This window comes from Pelobates fuscus, chromosome 3 (genome assembly GCF_036172605.1).
Source record: "Pelobates fuscus isolate aPelFus1 chromosome 3, aPelFus1.pri, whole genome shotgun sequence".
In the NCBI taxonomy this organism is placed as follows: Eukaryota; Metazoa; Chordata; class Amphibia; order Anura; family Pelobatidae; genus Pelobates; species Pelobates fuscus.
In genome coordinates, this window is record NC_086319.1 from 214,535,421 (window position 1) to 214,555,936 (window position 20,516).

Genomic DNA, 20,516 nt, shown 5'->3' on the forward strand with positions numbered 1-20,516 from the left:
AAAATATTATAAAAAAAAATATTATAAAAAAGAATTGGAAGTCAATTAATGTATATGCAAAAAAAGAAGTTAATTTATTATACAAATTCTATATATAAATTCATGGGTAAGCAATCTGATGATCTCCTTAGTAGTGATGTCCCGAACTGTTCGCCAGGAACCGTTCGCCGGCGAACATAGCTTGTTCGTGGCAAATGCGGCGGGCGAACATATGCGATGGTCGGTCCGCCCCTATTCGTCATCATTGAGTAAACTTTGACCCTGTACCTCACAGTCAGCAGACACATTCCAGCCAATCAGCAGCAGACCCTCCCTCCCAGACCCTCCCACCTCCATGACGAATAGGGGCGGACCGACCATTGCATATGTCGCCCGCCGCATTCGCCACAAACTGGCGAACAGTTCGGGACATCACTACTTATAAGTTCTTAAATTTTACAAACTTCATCGTATATACATCCCAGAGTATATACAATTTATTGAAATTTTTTGTATTATTTTTTAGGCTGTTATGGGGAACACCTCCAATACCAGCACCATCTAGTAGCAGAGTGCCAACACACATTGAAGATTTTTTGTATATATATTTTTATTTCAATCTCCATGTAGAAAGATCTATCTGGGGAGAAAGAATTATACTTCTCACACTGCTTTGTTCACGAGGGTTTAAATAAAGTTTTGCTGTGAACAATGAACAAAAAAAAAGCAAGCCACGAAGCAAATGTGACAGTGTAGGATTTCCTGTAGGGGTAGAGCCATGGAGAGGGAGGGCTTAGACATGGCTGAGCTCTATGTGAAGCCGGGTAAGGACAGCTGGGGCTGCGGGATAGATATCTATTAACCATAGAAAATATTCTCATTTAGTGAAATGGTCATTAGTAAAATCAGCTCTTATTTGCTGCAGCTTCTATGACAGTTTGTCTTGGCTGGCTGAGCTTGATGGGAATTATAGTCCATAACAACTGGACTGCCAAACTTACCTATCGCAGATCTAGTGGGTCAATGTAAAGAGAATATGGATATAGTACACATAATAACATGTATAGGAATTGCTTGGTTCTGAGAGGTAATGGGTGCCATGGGAAATAAGTTTATATAATTAACCTGCTAAAGTACATGGTGGCTTAGCTTCTTAAAGAAAATTAGACCTTTGGGAACTTTATGATAATAAATAACTACATGAGCTGGGAAGAGGATATGTTAATGGAAATTATTCCTGACCTTATAAATATTAATATAGCATACATGGGATGTTAGAGAATTGCTGACTATTATTATTATTCTACCTAATAATAATAGCTCACAATACAACTTACACAGCAACCAGTTTGTACAAAGTCTTCATATATGACTTATGGCTAATTCTGTATTATGTAAAAAAAAAAAAAAACACTTATTATAAGCATATACATCTTTTGTTAGTAGAATGTATATATGTTTGAGCGACATCCTGTAATGTGTGCTTACTGTGTGTTAAAAATGCAAAGGGAACACAAAGTGAGAAGCAAGTAAGAGCCTGCCCAACCAAATTTTATTAAATTCCTCTATTTACCAGTACCTGTGTTATATAAGGTCAGGTGTGTGCATTGTCTATAGGCCGTAAGTGGTGCTAGCCTATGGATGGGATAGCTTTTGAGACAGCAGTGATGGGAGACTCCCTCTGCATACCACCGTGAGTTGCAGGTCACTCGGCCAGTACTAACAAACAATTAAAAAGTATTAGAAAACAGCCCCAGATGAAGAACACTAGTGACAGATCAATTCAGCGCTGCACACACAGTTGACGTCATAACATGCAGAAAACCTTGCCTTTACTTTGTGGCTTTTTGTGTCCAGGTAATGCACACGAAAAAAAAATACAAACAACTGTGCCAAACTACTTAAGGGGTACTGGGGAGATGAGAACGACATTCCTTCAGCTCTGTTTTGTAACACACTCACAATTACAGCACTAATCAGAAGAAAAACTGTAGATTTGTTTTGTTTCTAGTGCTAAGTTGGGTGCCTATAGCAAACAGGCACATTTATAATGCTCACTGGAGACAACCTGCTTCCTTGTAGTCTATGGGGATGAGACAGCGTTGAGTTTTTGATCTTATGATCACCGGAAGATCCTGTTTTTCTGTTACCACTTGACCCTGGATTTATTAACTACTATTGTAATAGGTCCCTGTCAAGGTGCATGCAATCAGTTCTTATATCCCAATAGTAGGACTTTTTGCTTAGTGCCATCTGGAGCTAGAGTTATGTAAGTCCATGTTGTATGTACAGGAATGTAGGTGGGAATGACACCCAAGTCAAGCACTACCCAGCAGTAGAAGTGGGAGTCTGGTATTAAAGCCATATTGTATTTTGCTGCTTAATGGCTTTTTCTGCAATAAACATGATTCTTGTTACACCAGAGCTCCTGTTGTAACATTTCACTACCACCCACAGCCAACTCTGATTCATTGGCTTGAACATCATTTCCTTTTCATGAGCTAACCCGATAGAGATACATGTATCTTTTGAAAAAGTGACTTGGTCGTAACCTGGTTAGTGACACTATCAAGCCAAAATCCCTCTTTACAATGTATAACCAGGCAAGCACATATGACCAGAGAGTAATTTGGTAATGATGTAATCAACTATTGACCTATGTAATTTCACATACAGAACAATCCAAATTCCAAAATCAGTATTATACCACTACTTCGTATACTTTGTCAAGTATCGACAGTTTCTGATACAGTGAATACTTTTTGTTATGTGAATGAGCGGTTTTTAAAACTTGCCCCTTTAAAGTGTTACACTAGTTCTGTCTGTTATCCTTTTTCTCTTTTACGTTTATGCCAAACATGGAGCAACATAGTAAAAGTACTCATATGCCACACTTATCTTTTAAATAGGTAACCAGGAGAGGGGTTGGAATGACCCACCCCAGTTTTCATATGGGCTGCAGACCCAGCATGGAGGTGGAAAACGCACACCACTTAACAAGAGAGTACCTGCTCCTTTGCATGGTTCCCCAGCAGGTAAGCAAGAATATGTAAGGTGGGGTGGTCGCTAAAAATTTAATGTAGATCAAGCATGCAGTAATTCTGACATTTCTGAGTTAAATGTATATCTCATGGATCATAATCTCAATGATATAATGACATCTGCTGTCATCACTATTATAGTGCAATGTTTTATATTGCAGTGTTAAACCTACAGGACTATAGCACCCAAGCCACTTCATTGAGATGAAGTGGCCTGGGTGACTCTAGTGATCCTTTAAATATTGTATTGCCAATCTTAAGCCACATACATAATTTGGGTTTACATCAAACGTTGTTAAAAATGGAGAGTGTAGGGAACTATAGCCATTTCATCTCATAGAATTGGTTATAGTACCTGGAATCTTATGATATTGTCCTTCTATTAAACACTAAACCATTTGCAAAAAGCTTAACCCCTTAAGGACACATGGCATGTGTGACATGTCATGATTCCCTTTTATTCCAGAAGTTTGGTCCTTAAGGGGTTAAAGCAACACTATAGGCTCAGGAACACAAACATGTATTCCTGACCCTATAGTGTTAAAAACACCATTTAGGTGTCTTGCCCCTCCAGAAAGGAGTAAAAACGTACCTCATTTCCAACTCTCCAAGGGTCTGCAGGTGCTTGCCCCTCCCCCGATCCACCTCTCTCACTGACATCATAAGAATTGTGGATCTCAGCCAATTCATTGCTTTCCCACATGAAAAGTATTGGATTGGCTAAGAAAGCCAAGGAGGCTGGATGGGGGCAGTGCCTAACACTTCTTTGGCGAATCAGCTTCCCCTCATAGAGATGCATTAAATCAATGCATCTCTATGAGGAAAGTTCAGTGTCTCCATGCAGAGTGTGGAGAGGCTGAACGGCAGTGCACGGCCCAAGGAATCGCCTCCAGTGGCCACTGGAAAAAATGTTCTGGTGACTAGTGTCCCTTTAACACTAAATACGGTTCCCATGCCACCCATATCTTAGTCAACACTGGAGGCAACAATTACACACTTCCTTCTAACCATACCAAGTCATCCCAGCAATGATAGGATTAAAGCAGTCAACTGACACTCTCAGCCTATCACAGCTTTCCACTACTGATCAGGCTAATGCTTCCACATTAGCCTAAGCAGCACAGTGGGGATGGGCTGCTGGGGACTCTTGTTTAGCATTAAAACTTTCAAAATGGTAAATGCTAAATGGAAGGACAGCACCAAGGACTCCATACACTATAGCCATTTCAATGAGATGAAGCAGTATTTACTTGTAGTGTCCCATTAAGAATCCTTTTCTTCAACTGTGCATTTAAATATAGAATTTTGAATCCTTGCTGCTACTGAAATGTTCCTTAAGGTGGCTCTGTCACATTCTGCATATTTTTCAAAGACCTCTGATGCTGAGTGCTCTGCTTGTAGTGCGGTGGCCCATGCTTGCAGGTGTTACTTATCTGAACCTGTCCTTCGTAGCCACCATCTTGATCCGGTGCATCCTCTTCATCTCCTTGTGCTTCATTCTTCAGGAGCCACTGTCAGCAGTGATGTCTATGGAGGATCCTGTAAGACTGTAGGAGCCTCAACAGACAAAGGCTTTTACCACTCCGCCATCACTAGTGACCGATGCAGTCTTGACAAAGCTTGACAGCAGTAGCTTTGTTCAGAAGTGTAGGAATATATAAGACAAAGTAGTATCTACTTTGTCTTATGATATATTTTGACTGGGTTTTGAATTTCAGTGAAATCTTGGGGAGGGGGGGGGATAGTGACAGAGCAATGAACCCAATTTATGTGCCTCTATACTATACAAATATGCTAGTTTATTAACTGGGTTACTCACTAAAGTGCAAATTGTTCTGTAGAATTTCAAATTTAAGGCAAAATAGCAAAACTGGAAACATGAAACTTTTTACCGTTTGGATATTTTAGCCTTAGATTTTAGATTCACTTTGATTCTTGACAATTCTCACACCCTGTGAGCATTATAATTATGTTTTATTGTGTCACTGAATAAATACTGTTTTATCTTACCATTAAATTATTTTAAAGAAATATACTAATGGATATACCTCAAGTATATTTTTTCTTCTTTGGCCAGAAATTCCTCCTGGTAAACTGTTTCTTCACAATGTTAAAAGAGCCTGAATTATTTTATTAATAGTTATGATTTTAGCTATCTATGTTTTCCTACCAAACGTCACACTTCCCATTTGCAAGGAGTGGCTCTTTTGTTCATGTATTCATATTCTGTGGGAAGTTATAAGATCTGTTGTTGAAAATAGAACATCATTTATTATTATTATTATCGCCATTTATATAGCGCCAACAGATTCCGTAGCGCTTTACAATATTATGAGAGGGGATTTAACTATAAATAGGACAATTACAAATAAACTTATGGGAACAATAGGTTGAAGAGGACCCTGCTCAATCGAGCTTACATTCTATAGGATCATGTAAGGAAGTGGAATGACCCTGATGATTGCTCCAAAACTGTTGTCTATTAATTACCTCCTTTGTATTTCTCAAGCGTATGAAATGTTAACATGCCTTTTAATTTCAGTTCCTGCTGCGTCCTCCATTCCTTCTTCCACACCACCAAAGATACCACCACCTTGTCCTATGAGCACTTTTGGACCTCCACCTGTAGGGCAAACTGCATTACCTCCTAAAACAGAGGCATTGAAGTCTTGTACAAGTCAGACAGAAGTGGCATGTCACATTGATGTACAGGACATTTTAACTCCATTGCAAAATACGCTGGAAGCCTGCAGGGATTTAATCAAGGTAACTAAAAACAATTAATGGGTAAAAGTATACAAATATTGAATACTTTATTTTATTTGCTTTTAAAGGGAATGTGCAGCTGTTCAGAAGGGATGCGTATTAAATCGAACTTATATCAGCCCCTATGGCTCTATTTAGATGCTTTTATTTAATCTGTATGTTGATTGTAATAATTTAACCTGGTGTGCTTCAACCTCCCTAGAAACAAGTGTTCAACGATATTAGCAAGAGATTAACCATGTTAGAAGAAATGTGGAACAGTGGAAAACTGTCCCCACCCGTGCACAAGAGAATGATCGTCCTAGTAAAAGGTAAATATGGATCAGTACATGGAATGCCAACAAAGTTTAATACAAAACCCAATAATTTAGATTTTCATTAGGTTAACCCCTAAAGAAACTAAACCTCTAGTTTAATTTTGGTATATTTAATAGATGATAATCTTAATATGAATATGCTACCTGAATGCTGTGCAGAATGACATACAGTGGAACCTCTGAACTCAAACTTAATCGGTTCCAGAAGGCTGTTTGAGTAATGATTTGTTCGAGAACCGAATCAACATTTCCCATAGGAATTAATGTACATTTGTTTAATCCGTTTCAGACCCCCAAAATTACATGGATGGGGATAGGTAACTGTTCTTCTGGCATTACATACAAAAGCGTATACAGTGGCTGTATCAGGTTCAAAATATCTAATACCCCTCTTTCCTCTGCTTGTATCCTTATGTCCATAGTCCCTCTTCCCTTACTCGTGTCCCTTTGTCCTCTGGTGTCCTTCTCCTCATATTTTCTTCTTTCTCCTTGCATAATAATTCTGTCCATATCCCTTCACCCTTTACTTGTGTCCCTCTGCTCTCCGGTTTTCCTCTATCTATATTCCCCTCTCTCCCTTTACATTGTCCATCTGCCCATGTTTCTTCATCTCACACTTGTATCCCATGCTTCCCCACACTTGTGTCCCTCTGTGAATGCCGCGGGTACCAAGGATCGTTCGCGTACCAAGACATTTTTGTTACGCTAAATTTTAGTTTGACTTCCGAATTGTTCGAGAATGGGAGCATTCGAATTCCGAGGTTCCACTGTATATCTTTGCAGAGGCACACTTATTTTGGTTGACTGGGCCCTTTAGACATATAAGGTCTGTCCCACTGCCCCACATCTTGCAACATTCTAGCCCAGTGGATCACCAACAATCCAGGTTTGTCAGTATCTCCATTGGAATAGAAAAGGTAAATGCATTAATCCTGGATTGTTTGTGGTCCGCAAGGACTGGTTTGGAAACCACTGGTCTAGACATAAGTTTAATGGATGTTGGAGGCGGAGCCAACAGCCGAACCGTCTGGTCGCACTCACCGCGAGCTCCGCAAGCTTTCAGCTTAAAAACGGCAAAAAACGACTATATTTAACCTCTACTCACCTAAATAAGCCCTACTCACCGTATCCAACTGGCAGAGATGGGCAGAAAAAACAAAAAACAGAAGCCTGAGCAGCCCAGACCCGGCATGAGCATCGGAGATCTGTGGCGGCGCGCACATGGCGCCCAGGAGCACGATGTGGCCTCGTACACCGACTACTTCGAGGAGTCAGATGAACAACCATCGGACCCTGAGGAACCATGCTCACCCACTAAACAGACGCCACCGCAGCCCACACAGCAGCCGGACTCAACCCCGATAACAAAAGCAGTGATGCAAGAACTGCTGGCGGAACTCCGTCGAAATATACAGACGGACGTAGCGGACATAAGAAGGGACATACAGGGCCTGACAGGCCGCACGGTCTCCCTGGAGCAGGACACCCGCAACCACTCGCAGCAAATAACCGGGCTGCAACAAGAAATACAATCACTGCGACTCCAGCACAGGGCCTTGGACCTAAAGATGGCGGCAATGGAGGATGCACGCCGCGCTCAAAATATTAAAATAAGGGGCATAGCAGACTCCATACTGGATGCAGAACTACCACATTACATAAGGCGCCTGATGACCGCACTGCTCCCACCGAGGCAGGCCAAAGGACTGTGCCTAGATGGAATATTCAGAATCCCCAAGCCGGCAACGGCCCCGGCAACAGCCCCAAGGGACCTGATTGTCAGGTTCCAGAAACGGCAAGATAAAATGGCTGTCCTGGCCGCCATTAAGGACAGCGCACCATATGCTTTCGAGGGCATGGCCCTCACTTTTTATGCGGATCTATCCAGGGGCACCATGGCCTGGCGAGCATCCCTTAAACCGTTCACATCCCTGCTGCGCACGCATAACATCACCTACCGGTGGCGCCCGACCCACAAGCTTCAGGTGACACACGGAACAGCTATCATCTCGATAACGGACCTGCAGGAAGCGACGACGCACCTTTCATCACTGGGCCTTCAAGCAGACCTGACGCAGCAACCCCGCTCAGCTTCCCACCCCCACCAATGGAACCCAGCAACCTCAGGAACATTTGTTCCAATGGGATCCAACCACGCGCCGAAGACGACGGCCCCGGCCTGACTACTCCCTGCAGACCAGCAGAACCACGCCAAACACTCCAACTGCAACCCTGGGGGTGCCGGAGGACTGTTCATAGTTTGCTGATTTTAATTTGTTGATTACCTGTTTTGTTTGCACCTTTCCATTGAGGTTCCCACGCGCCCACAGGGACACCCCCACTGCCACATAGCACTCAGCCACACATAGCCCTACCGCACCCACGACCTTCCAAGAGGCCAGGATAATGGCCCTCACTTAACACCATCACCCACCGATACTGATTCCCACGGCCGAACCCCAAAGGGAAAGGTGGGAGACATGTAGAAAACTCCCTGTGGCTAAGGCAGTTCGCCTCCCCCCACTAGCACAGCTTACACCAGGCTATACAAACGGAGTACCGGTCAATTGCCCACTACTCTCCAAACATTCGTCTCACACACTATCAACCTATTGCTCAGACACCTGGTCTCTCATACGCCCATGGCTCACTTTGTCAGCGGCACACAAAAGAGACACTACCCTGCTCCTCAAGCATTCACACAGGTTGTTCAAGTTCGCCGTGATTTAGCTGAGTGATATATGCCTGTTTTTTTTTTGTTTTGTTTTTTATATACATATATATGTTTAATTCTGCTTGTTGCATATATACCTCCCTTGCTGATCTCTTGATCTTCCTATCTGGAAACGAGGGTGCCAATTGATCAACCGATCAGCAATGACTGTCACTCATATCGATTTGCCTATTAACTGTTATACCGCATTGTTGAATATAGATGGTAGCCGCACATTAGACTTATATATGCGCGTAACACTGTCACACATAGCTGTGCAGCACAGCCAAGGTGTACATAGCCTGACCAGCATGCTTACAGCACAAAACCTGAGACCGACCAACAGGAATTTAGTCATTGACCACATATATTTAATTTTAGTATATGCAATGATTCCTCTACTATTACTCTTTACTTATATATAAAAATTTGTGCAGAACCCTCCATATGCTGACCAACTGTTAACAAATGCTTAAGTATATGCTTGTCAAAGCTGTTGGGGCATGACAAGCCCACCTGTTATGATTATCATGCACGCAAAAATAAAGAATTAAAAAAAAAAAAAAATGGATGTTATGTAATAACTCCAGATGTGAGTGCAGCTAGACTCCCAATATGGTCAATTTGACTGGTGCACCATTTGAATAGAACTCAGAGCCGGGAAAGTGCAATCCAGTGCACTGAAAGCTTCCCCATAGCAGCTGCTAAGCCTCTTTTGAGGTCTTCATGATGAATGACGTCAGTCCAATCCAGTGTTTCTCATAAAAATGTAGTAGATATACCCCAAATGAAAACATACATTTATTTCATTGGCGAAATACCCAAGCACAGCTTGCAAAAGCTGCAGTTTTCTAGTCTTCTGCTTTTGCAATGCCTCCCTTCTAACACCGCCTAGACTTTCTGTGGCTGTCCAATCACAGACTTCCCAATGCAGCTCAGTGAGCACTCTTTGCAAGGCAGGTACTCTGGGCAATTACTGCATTTTGCTTTTAGTATATTGAGCTAACGGGGGAGGGAGAGAGGAGGCAGGGGAGGGATTTAACAAGGTAAATTTATAAAAATGTCAACTTCTATTGAAATCAGCATTTTTTGTACAATGAAAAAAAGAGGACACATTCTTCACACATAAAGCATTTTTAGCAAGCTAAAATGTTTTAGGGATCTGGAGTGTCCTTTTAACTAAACACTGGTACCATATTAATAATTTCTCCTCTGAAAATGTTTTCATCCTTTTAGATTGTGAGCTTGTTTGAACAGGGCCCTCTTCACCTCTTGTCTCTGTAAACATTACCTTTTCTTTTTTCAACATTTGTTTTAGATCCACAAAGTTTTATTGTAGAGCACTATAGAATATATCAGTGCTGTTTAAATTATAATATTAATAGTAATACGTAGTTTTATTGAGATTTAGGGGTCTGTATCATAAAATACTTTAGGACTGCATTAGTTCAAGTACTGTTTTTAAGTGTTTATTTGTATATATTTATTAAAATGTCATTGTGAACTAAAATTCTTATCAATGAGAAAACAAAAATCTGATAAAAAGATAAAAGAAGGAAGGAAATCTTTCAAAATTAGTGCAATACATGGAGAATATCACCTAAATGTTGCTCATACAGAAAAGGAGCAACATATACACAGCTCCCAAAATAAAGCCTACAAAACCACCATGTTTTTGGTAGATTTGTAAGCTAAAATTCCTATCAGGCTCAGCCAACCACTGGCTAAGGTTGACTAAAGTTATATTCCACATTGGCTATTTAATGGCTTTCAGACAGCTGCTTGAGGCATGTTTTCTTGCATATGTTAACATTTGCTGTTTCTTAGTAACATCAATATTATGCATTTCCATTAGAAAGGGACATGTTTGTGGACAAAATCCATTAACTGGAATTTCCCTTTAATAAAAAAAATAAAATGAAATAGACGTATAGTTTTACTTTTTATAAGAACTGTAAACAATATTTGATTGAATCCTCATACTAACCACTAAGTTGATCCCTTTTGATGGTTTATTATTAATGCATTGTTCATTGTATTCAATGTTAATGGCAAAGTACTATTAGCAAGATGCACAGCTGTAATCATTAAAGAACCACTATAGTGCCAGGTAAACAAACTAGTTTTTCCTGGCTCTATAGGGTCTTTGGGTCCCCCTCCCGCCGGGCTCAAGAGAGGTTAAGGGGTTAAATTCTTATCTTTCTCCAGCACCAGGCTCCCTTGGCGTTGGGGACTTTCCTCCCTCTTCCGACATCATCCATTGAATGTGCATGCGCGGCAAGAGCCGCGTGCGCATTCAGTCATTCCATAGGAAAGCAATTCTCAATGCTTTCCTATGGACGCTGGCGTCTTCTCACTGTGAAAATCACAGTGAGAAGCGTGGAAGCGCCTCAAGCGGCTGTCAATGAGACAGCCACTAGTGGCTGGATTAACCCTAATATAAACATAGCTTTACAGCTGCAGGGTTAACCCTAGATGGACCTGGCACCCAGACCACTTCATTGAGCTGAAGTGGTCTGGGTGCCTATAGTGGTCCTTTAATCTTTCTGATTTCTAAAATGAGAAATGGAAATTAGCGCATTAAAAAAAGCAAATGAAGCAAAACCTAGTCAAGTGATTATAAACAAGAATTTATATCCAAGACCACCAATAAATGTATCTTTTTTTTTTTTTTTAGCTCAACATGGCTATATATCTTGTGGACTGAGGTTTTTAAAGGGAGTATATAGTGTTAGGAATACAAATCTGTATTCCTAACACTATAGAGCCCCCCACCCCACCCCCCAGCCAGTAAAGGGTTAAAAAAACCTTTACTTACTCACCTGATTCCAGAGCCAATGTCCTCGGGCATCATCCAACAGGGAGTGGGGGCTAATGCGCAATGCTTTCCTATGCAGATTTTACTGACGCTGGATGTCCTCATGTAGTCTGGTAAAATCCCTGAAGTGCCTCTAGTGACTGTCTGGTAGACACTAGACAGCCACTAAAAGGCTGACTTAGTGCTGCAATGTAAACAATGCAGTTTCTCGAAAACTGCAATGTTTTACATATCAGGACTAAGGGGGACTGAGACACTGCACCCAGATCACTTCAGTGAGCTAATGTGGTCTGGGTGCCTATAGTTTCCCCTTTAAGCAGTAAAATGTTCTTTTCCGGTATTACAAAAGATGTTCGATTTAGGATATGTTTAAAAAGGCGCTGTGTAAATAGTAATTCTGGAGGAAATGCCTAAAAAGTGGTGCTATTCTACCTCCTTGGCTGTGAGTATATGAATGTCTTTAAAGATTCCCTAATGCATATGGTTTATAAAATGAAAAATACTAACAAAAACGTATTCACAGAAGACAGTGGTGCGAACAGTAGGTAGGAACATTCCATTCGTTTTAATAATCCTCATTCTCCCTAAAGCAGCTGAAAACAATTAGGATTGCATGTTGTGGAATGTTTGTTTTGTTTACAGATTCATGCATATTTTATATAATATGACAATTAAAATATATTTTCTCAGAGTAAAACAAAAATTAAATAATAAACTTTAACTGTATTTTTTAGAACTGAAGTGTCAGAATTGGGATACAGCAGATGAAATTCATAGGTCTCTTATGGTGGATCATGTGAACGAGGTCAGCCAGTGGATGGTTGGAGTAAAGCGCTTAATTGCCGAAGCAAGGAACTTACCCACTCAATCTCTTGCTGCAAAAGATGAAATGCCAGATGATGGCACTGAGGACGACACTACTCAGTAGATTTAAAGAAGGTTTCTACCTCTATATTGCAATGCAATTTCTAGGCAGTATCAACACAATTGTCTCCACAAGAACTAACTTCATGTTTTGCTATTGATTTTAGAGTTCTGTAAAATGTATTTCATTTTGCAACCCCATCTCAAATGATACTCTGTAAATTTGTTGGTATTTATTCATTGCTGAAATGGGATGATAGTTTATTTTTCACCAAATTTTAAGGAAGAAAAAATACTATCGTTCACATTCCTTATGTTATTCAGTCCTATTAACACTAACAGGAGTAGCTACAAAGATTTTTTTTTTCTTTTTCTAACAAGGAGTTTTGATTGTTCTGATATTTTGAATAAATTTGTTAACATTTCTGTAAAAGGGAATCAAGTTTGATTTTGTTTTATTTAATTTGTAGTTTACATATACAATTTTAGATATGCAGTGGATTGGCTTACAATCGCTGTGGTTAGGAAATTAACTTCTTATATTAAAAGTTATCGGCAGGAACATTGCAACAGAATACAGAGCTTTGTGGTGGGAATCCAGGTTCCAACACACGTTCCCACCAGAAAAAGAAGTCAACATTACTGAAATCCTTGTCTTTCTTCTTGCTTGGGAAGAATGTTTTTTTTCGGGGATGAAGGAGGCTTGTTGGTGAAATCAAGGTATTAGGCAAACAGAACTAAGCACCATAGGATTGTGTATCCTTTGGCCCAATACCTGTTGGACTCAAAACACACAGCCACATGTAGATTCCCAGTCTGCGTTTTTTTTTGTTTTTTTTGTGATAAAAAAGATCTGCTAAATACTAGCTAGTAATCCCACAACCACCACCCTTTCTGGTTTGGCCGAGACAGTCCTGAATAGAGAGGTATATACAGAGTACTAAGATTACCAGTATATGTTGGATAGCAGGGTATGGGAGTAGGCAGGGGGGCAGGGAGCGCTGCTTGCAAGGGAGAAACTCATTACGTATGCAGCCAGTCTGCTGATGGCAGATGTAAATTTTGCACAGAATTGACATTAGGCAGCTCTGAACATTGTCACATGTGCCTGTGGTACAACTAGCTCCCGACGCAAAACTGCAGATTACCTTGTATCAGCAGAGTTTTAAGTTTAAACGCTGCACATACAGACTCTTACCACCATGCCCACTTATGAAAAACTAATTATGGGTGTTAGGCGGTGATGTGAGGTTCTTCTCCTCCAGACTCGAAGCTCAGGTGAGCAGTTGCGGGGATCAGACGCTCCAGCTAGGCATGGAGATGGGAGCAGCAGACGACAGTTTTACCTAGATGATGGCTGTGCGCCTCAGTAGTATGGCCCAGTATCGGGAACAGAGGCTCTCCAGCACCTTTTTGGGTGTTTCAACTCGTAGGTAAATTTGGTGGATGGCTGCCATTTTGGTAGCAGAGGGCAGGAATCTGAATAACAGGTTAGCTTGATTTTCTTCTCCATAATGTCGGATCCCTCCAGTGGGGACTGGGATGACCCCTACCAATCCAAAGGGAGGGGGGGGAGAGAGGGGATAGGGCCCTGTGGTGTGACTGACTGCTGCTTTGTGAGAGCTAGAGAGGAGAGCAGGGCAGCGGCCGTCATAGACTCGTGGTATTAAGGAGGTTAATGCTGCAGGGGGGGGGGGGGGGGATTAATGCTGTAAGTGCAGCTTTAATGCTATATATTTGAGGCTAATGTTGCAAGAGTGAGTTTAATGTAAGTTGGTGCTATTTAAATTCCATTAATAATAATAACGCAACACTAATGTGTGTTAGTGCTGCAGTTGAGTCTAGAGACGAGTGTGTGTCTGGAAGTAAGGATCTTTCCCTGTGTGGTTTGGGAGGTACAGATATGTGTGCACACATTTGTAAACATGGATTTATGTGTGTACTCAAGTAAGTAAAGATCTGCAGCCCCCATAGTAGAAAATGACTTCCCCAGTGGCCTGGTAAGTTGTTTTATACCCTTTTATGATTCTTCGGGAATTGTAGTTCAGCAACATCTGGAATGCCAGGGTTTGGAGAACCCTGCTGTTGATAGCAGGGGGATGATCAGATAAAAAAATGTCAACCCTAAGGTTGTCAGAAGAATGGAGAAACAAAGAATAATGTGTGGAAATAAAAGCAAATGTGTAAGATGAACTTATAGCTCCTCCCCCTCTCCTATTGGAAGCATTGCAGAGCTTAGCTCAAAAAAGCTAACAGAAGTTCCTTTGCTCTCTGGCATTGGTAGTGGAAGCAGGGAGCAGCGCCTGGCGGACCCCAGGTAAGCAAAGTGTTAGAAAAAAAACAGATTTCTTACAACAGAGTGGCACCAGGGCATTCCTAGCACCATAACCACTACAGCTAGCTCTATTGGTTATGCTGCTTGGAGTGTTCCTTTAAGGACCAATTCCCCATTGACTTGGCAGACACTATCAAAGACTGAGCTGGTAGGAGGGCTGTTATTCTAAAAATCTAGACTGACCTCCACATCAGATGTAGAGGCAAACTACATGGTCTTTTAATAGGGGACACTAAACTCTTCCAAACAGATTTACTGAACTCTTCTAGCCCTTTGATTCTTCCTCCTGTGTGACTAAGCCAACCAACTTGGCTCATAAACATATTTAGAGCCTAAAGAAAGCCATAGGGACGGTTCTAAATATCTGTGAAGTAAAGCTCCTCGAGGCTTATCAGACTTACAGTATCTGTATTACAACTCCCTTCCTCTGTTGTATAGGGCCAAATCACAGGCTCATGGACCACAAAGCTAAGTGCCTACTTTTTCATAAAAGTTTCCAGTTCCGTTTCTGGTTTCCTGATCTTTGTGTGATAACATCCAGGCATTATTCTCCATAATACAGAATTTGATGTTCACTTTGACGTAAATATGCTGGTAACAGGAGCAGCACTGTGCATATATAAAAAGATTAGTCACATTTTTTCTCCTGGGCAGAAACTGTTGTCAGTTTAATTTAACCCTCTTCGGAAAATGATATGGCGGGGGAGTGGCTGTGGAGACAGAAACAGGACAACTCTACTATTGATTTAGCATTGACAGAATTCAGCAAACTACCTGGACTGCCATCTGCAGGGATTATCTATGACTATTCTGGGTATTCCTAAACAGTTCTGCCAACAGGGTTGTGTAGTCTTCTGATTTACCATATATTTTAATTGAGTATTCTGTGTTCTGATCTGCTCTATGGCTGGAGTAATCACCTGCAATTCTACTTAGAAAAACATGCAAGCATTTAGGGCATACAAAATAGTAATTCAATAAAATGGAAATACATGCATGTGATTTTATTTCCAACAATAACGAATTAGCTGAGTTGAACCATTAACATATTTACATAGATATGCGAAGCTTTCCTTATTTTGATATCCAGAAGGATAATTTCAAATTATAAATAGTGCAGTAAAATGTCCTTAAGGCAATAGAATTTCTATTAACATTGGTTTATCCACGATGATGGATATGTCACAATTATTTATTTTTGTTGTTTTTTTTAGTTCTTCATGAACATGATTCCTAGCTGCAACAGGTTTATTGCTGGTGAAATCACCAATTGTTAGGTATCAGATGAAATGCTTCATGAAGTGTTGAATTTTATTTACATTTTTGATTTCTTTTATTTACCCATTTTTATTGATTTTATCATGTTATAGGTTTTGGCATTTTATTTTGTATTCCATATTAATTAATCCTCTGACCTAGATACCAGCTCCTGGTATATTGCAAAGTTGTACGTTGTGTACTTTGTTATTGTTAGTTTGCAAGGGTTTCATGGTGACTCTTTTACACCAGTGATTTTAGATTGGCATTTAGTAGATAATTTCCTTTTTCCCTTACTCTTCTAGAAGGACTCGGTTTTTATTTTAATTCTGCTGGCTCATATTCTCAACTCACATCTGATGTTTCCTGTGTGTTGCTTCCATCTTCTGGTTCATTAATGTACTCTTGCTCAGGATATATGAGGAATCCTGTAAATAAACTATCGGTCCAGTACGGGTCGTAAAATAATCCATTCTGCTCAGAGTAAAAAATCTGCAGCCACACTTCATCACCGAGTTTTAAAGGAAGAATGGTGGAACCAGAAGCAACGTCATGATTTCCAGTATTGGCATCAAATGTCTTTATCTTGTATTGACCATTATGTACCAATCCAATAGCTAAATGCTTGTTTGCCAATGTAATGTCATATGTGAAGAAATAGATGCCTGGAACACTACATATATATTTCCCACTGGATGCATTGTAATGTCCACCTTCATTCATTAGAACTTTGTCAAATTTAATTGGCAAACGTTCTTTTGGGTAACTTTTAGTGACTGCTACAGAGAAGGCTGATTTGGCTTTCTTTGTTCCACAAGTGCATGGTCCTGGTATGCCTACGTCTCCTTTTTTCCCCTTCGGCCCTTTACCTCCTATATCACCTGGCTTTCCTTGGTCTCCGTGAATTCCTTTTGGTCCTCTTGGACCAGCTCTTCCAATCGCTCCTTGTTTTCCTTTAAAACCTGTTTTTCCTGGATTTCCTACTCTGCCATGAGTGCCTGAGGAAAAAAATGAAACCATAAACTGAAAAAATATTTGCTGAAACTCAAACAAGACAAAGCAAAAAAGCAAAACAAAACAAAAAAAAACGCCACTTTTAAATTGGGCAAACTTGGTGGTCAGTTGAACAAGGAAAAGAATCCAAACTAAAGAATTGTTCAGAATATTGAATGGGTTGTACATTTTGGTTTAACTTTAAAGAGTTACCATTGTGGCTATGATGCCAGGAGTATCCTATCAGTTTTGCAACAGTTTGCCTCTTACCTGTAGATCTTACCTGCAGTGCTACAGAAACCAGATGCTGACATTCATTAATTGGCTTAGGATGTCAGCTGAGCTGCCCGTACTGTTTCTAGGCATCACCAATAATGCCCTCCTCAAGCCTGCCCACCCGTCCCCATCTCATACTACCCCATGTTTGGAGGTATGAATTTAATAGGCTTTCTTCTTTCTGCAATGACCAGAAAGGGCACATCATATTGTGATGTCTAATGTTTATACTGTAATGATGTGTAACAAAACTAGAAAAGCAAATTCTGACTAAAAACAATGAGAGTTGCAGTCCTCTGCACCTTCAGGGCAGAAACCTCTTACCCTACAAAACCCATCACCAAAAAATTCCCATAATACAGGCCCTGGCCGTTTCCTGGGAAAGTTACATATATGACCACAGCCCCTTTTGTATGTCTCCTACCCCCTATTCCGTTTGTGTGTCTCTTTGTCCCACCATAGAAACATAGAATGTGACGGCAAATAAGAACCATACGGCCTATCTAGTCTGCCCAATTTTCTAAATACTTTCATTAGTCTCTGGCCTTATCTTATAGTTAGGATAGCCTTATCTCACGCATGCTTAAACTCCTTTACTGTGTTAACATCTACCACTTCAGCTGGAAGGCTATTACATGCATCCACTACCCTCTCAGTAAAGTAATACTTACTGATATTATTTTTAAACCTTTGCCCCTCTAATTTAAAACTATGTCCTCTTGTTGTGGTAGTTTTTCTTCTTTTAAATATAATCTCCTTCTTTACTGTGTTCAGGGCCGGCGCTACCATCAGGCGGCCGCCTTAGGGCGCACCGGCCCTGGGGGCGCAAAATCAGGGTGACCGGAAGGAGGGGAGCGCAGTGCGCTCCCCTCCAACCGACGACCTATTGTAGCGTGGCCGAGCGCCCGGTTCTGCGGGCGCGCAAGGGAGCACTCTCCCATGTGTGCTTCCTCTTCAGCTCCCTCGCGCGCCGCATACTGATACCGGAGCCGGAAAATGACATCATCTTCCGGCTCCGGCATCCCTACGCGGTGCGCGAGGGAGCTGAAGAGGAAGCACACATGGGAGAGTGCTCCCTCGCGCCCGCCCGCCTGTCCGCCAGCTAGCCAGCCAGCCTGCCTACCCGCCCGCCAGCCTGCCTACCCGCCCAGGAGCCCAGCAGCACCACTGGACCCCAGGGAATCCCTTCAGCACTCCAAAAAGGTAAGGAGGCTGGGGGATTAAATAAAAAAAAAAAAACATGTGTTAGTGTAAGTGTTAGTGTGTGTGTCTGCTAGTGAGTGTCAGTGTGTGTGTCTGCTAGTGAGTGTCAGTGTGTGTGTCTGCTAGTGAGTGTCAGTGTGTGTGTCTGCTAGTGAGTGTCAGTGTGTGTGTCTGCTAGTGAGCGTCATTGTGTGTGTCTGCTAGTGAGCGTCATTGTGTGTGTCTGCTAGTGAGCGTCATTGTGTGTGTCTGCTAGTGAGCGTCATTGTGTGTGTCTGCTAGTGAGCGTCAGTGAGTGTGTCTGCTAGTGAGCGTCAGTGAGTGTGTCTGCTAGTGAGCGTCAGTGAGTGTGTCTGCTAGTGAGCGTCAGTGTGTGTGTCTGCTAGTGAGCGTCATTGTGTGTGTCTGCTAGTGAGCGTCATTGTGTGTGTCTGCTAGTGAGCGCCAGTGAGTGTGTCTGCTAGTGAGCGTCAGTGAGTGTGTCTGCTAGTGAGCGTCAGTGAGTGTGTCTGCTAGTGAGCGTCAGTGAGTGTGTCTGCTAGTGAGCGTCAGTGAGTGTGTCTGCTAGTGAGCGTCAGTGAGTGTGTCTGCTAGTGAGCGTCATTGTGTGTGTCTGCTAGTGAGTGTCATTGTGTGTGTCTGCTAGTGAGTGTCAGTGTGTGTGTCTGCTAGTGAGTGTCAGTGTGTGTGTCTGCTAGTGAGTGTCAGTGTGTGTGTCTGCTAGTGAGCGTCAGTGTGTGTGTCTGCTAGTGAGTGTCATTGTGTGTGTCTGCTAGTGAGCGTCATTGTGTGTGTCTGCTAGTGAGCGTCAGTGTGTGTGTCTGCTAGTGAGCGTCATTGTGTGTGTCTGCTAGTGAGCGTCAGTGAGTGTGTCTGCTAGTGAGCGTCAGTGAGTGTGTCTGCTAGTGAGCGTCAGTGAGTGTGTCTGCTAGTGAGTGTCATTGTGTGTGTCTGCTAGTGAGTGTCAGTGAGTGTGTCTGCTAGTGTCAGTGAGTGTGTCTGCTAGTGTCAGTGAGTGTGTCTGCTAGTGTCAGTGTGTGTGTCTGCTAGTGAGTGTCAGTGTGTGTCTGCTAGTGAGTGTCAGTGTGTGTCAGTGAGTGTGTCTGCTAGTGAGTCTCTTACTGAGTGTGTTTGTGTGTGTATTAGTGAGTCTGTTTGTCTGTTAGTGAGCGTGTGTTTGTCAGTGAGAGTGTATGTTTTGTAAGTGAGTGTGTATGTATGTCTGTCGCTGAGTGTTTCTGTCAGTAAATATGTGTCCGTTAGCTGGTGTGTATGCATCTGTTCGTGAGAGTGTGTGTGTGTCCTCACCACTTACCTTTCTCCCTTGGCGCTGGGGATTCCTCCGCCTCTCAGCTCCGAATGCTCTTGCCGCGCACGCATTCAAACCGCCCATAGGAAAGCATTACTCAATGCTTTCCTATGGACGTTCAGTGTTTTAGAATAGCGGAAGCTCCTCTAGAGGCTGTCAGTGAGACATCCACTAGAGGCTGAATTAACCCTCGGTGAAACATAGCAGTTTCTCTGAAACTGCTATGTTTTCAGCTGCAGGGTTAAAACTAGAGGGACCTGACACCCAGACCACTTCATTGAGCTGATGTGATCTGGGTGTCTGTAGTGGTCCTTTAAGTGTGTGTGCATCTGCATGCACTGGCGTACATACCGCGGTCGCAGGGGTCACAGCCCTGCAACCCCTGCGACCAGGTGCCCGCCGCCATGTGTTGCGGCCCCGGCCCGCGCAGAGTAAGCGCGAGAGGGGGGGGGGCACGGATCAATTTGCGCACTGGGGCCCCATGGGTCATGTGTACGCCACTGCACCTACCCTGGTGTCTGCCGCAGGCTGTGTGGAGGGGGCGAGGATATGAATGACATCATATCCCTGCTCCCTGTGTACCACACAGCGTGGCTGGCGCCCTGTGATGGGGCTGGGCTGCAGGACAGGACTCCAAGGAGCCAG

General features: G+C 42.3%; 2 protein-coding genes across 2 annotated transcripts in view; one reads left to right on the forward strand and one right to left on the reverse strand.

Moving 5' to 3' along the window:
• The first annotated feature begins 754 nt into the window (after positions 1 to 754).
• SRA1 (steroid receptor RNA activator 1) lies at positions 755 to 12,747 on the forward strand. The gene is made up of 5 exons (XM_063445429.1): positions 755 to 803; positions 2,889 to 3,014; positions 5,563 to 5,786; positions 5,989 to 6,097; positions 12,369 to 12,747. Exons 1-5 carry the CDS (start codon positions 758 to 760, stop codon positions 12,560 to 12,562), a joined length of 699 nt encoding a protein of 232 aa, XP_063301499.1. The 5' UTR covers positions 755 to 757; the 3' UTR covers positions 12,563 to 12,747.
• A 3,075-nt stretch (positions 12,748 to 15,822) lies between these two features.
• C1QTNF2 (C1q and TNF related 2) overlaps positions 15,823 to 20,516 on the reverse strand; it is a 67,596-nt gene continuing 62,902 nt past the window's right edge. Inside the window, exon 3 of the mRNA XM_063448061.1 lies at positions 15,823 to 17,088. Within this exon, the coding sequence (XP_063304131.1) occupies positions 16,436 to 17,088 (653 nt within the window). The 3' untranslated portion in view covers positions 15,823 to 16,435. The remainder of the gene's footprint in view (positions 17,089 to 20,516) is intronic.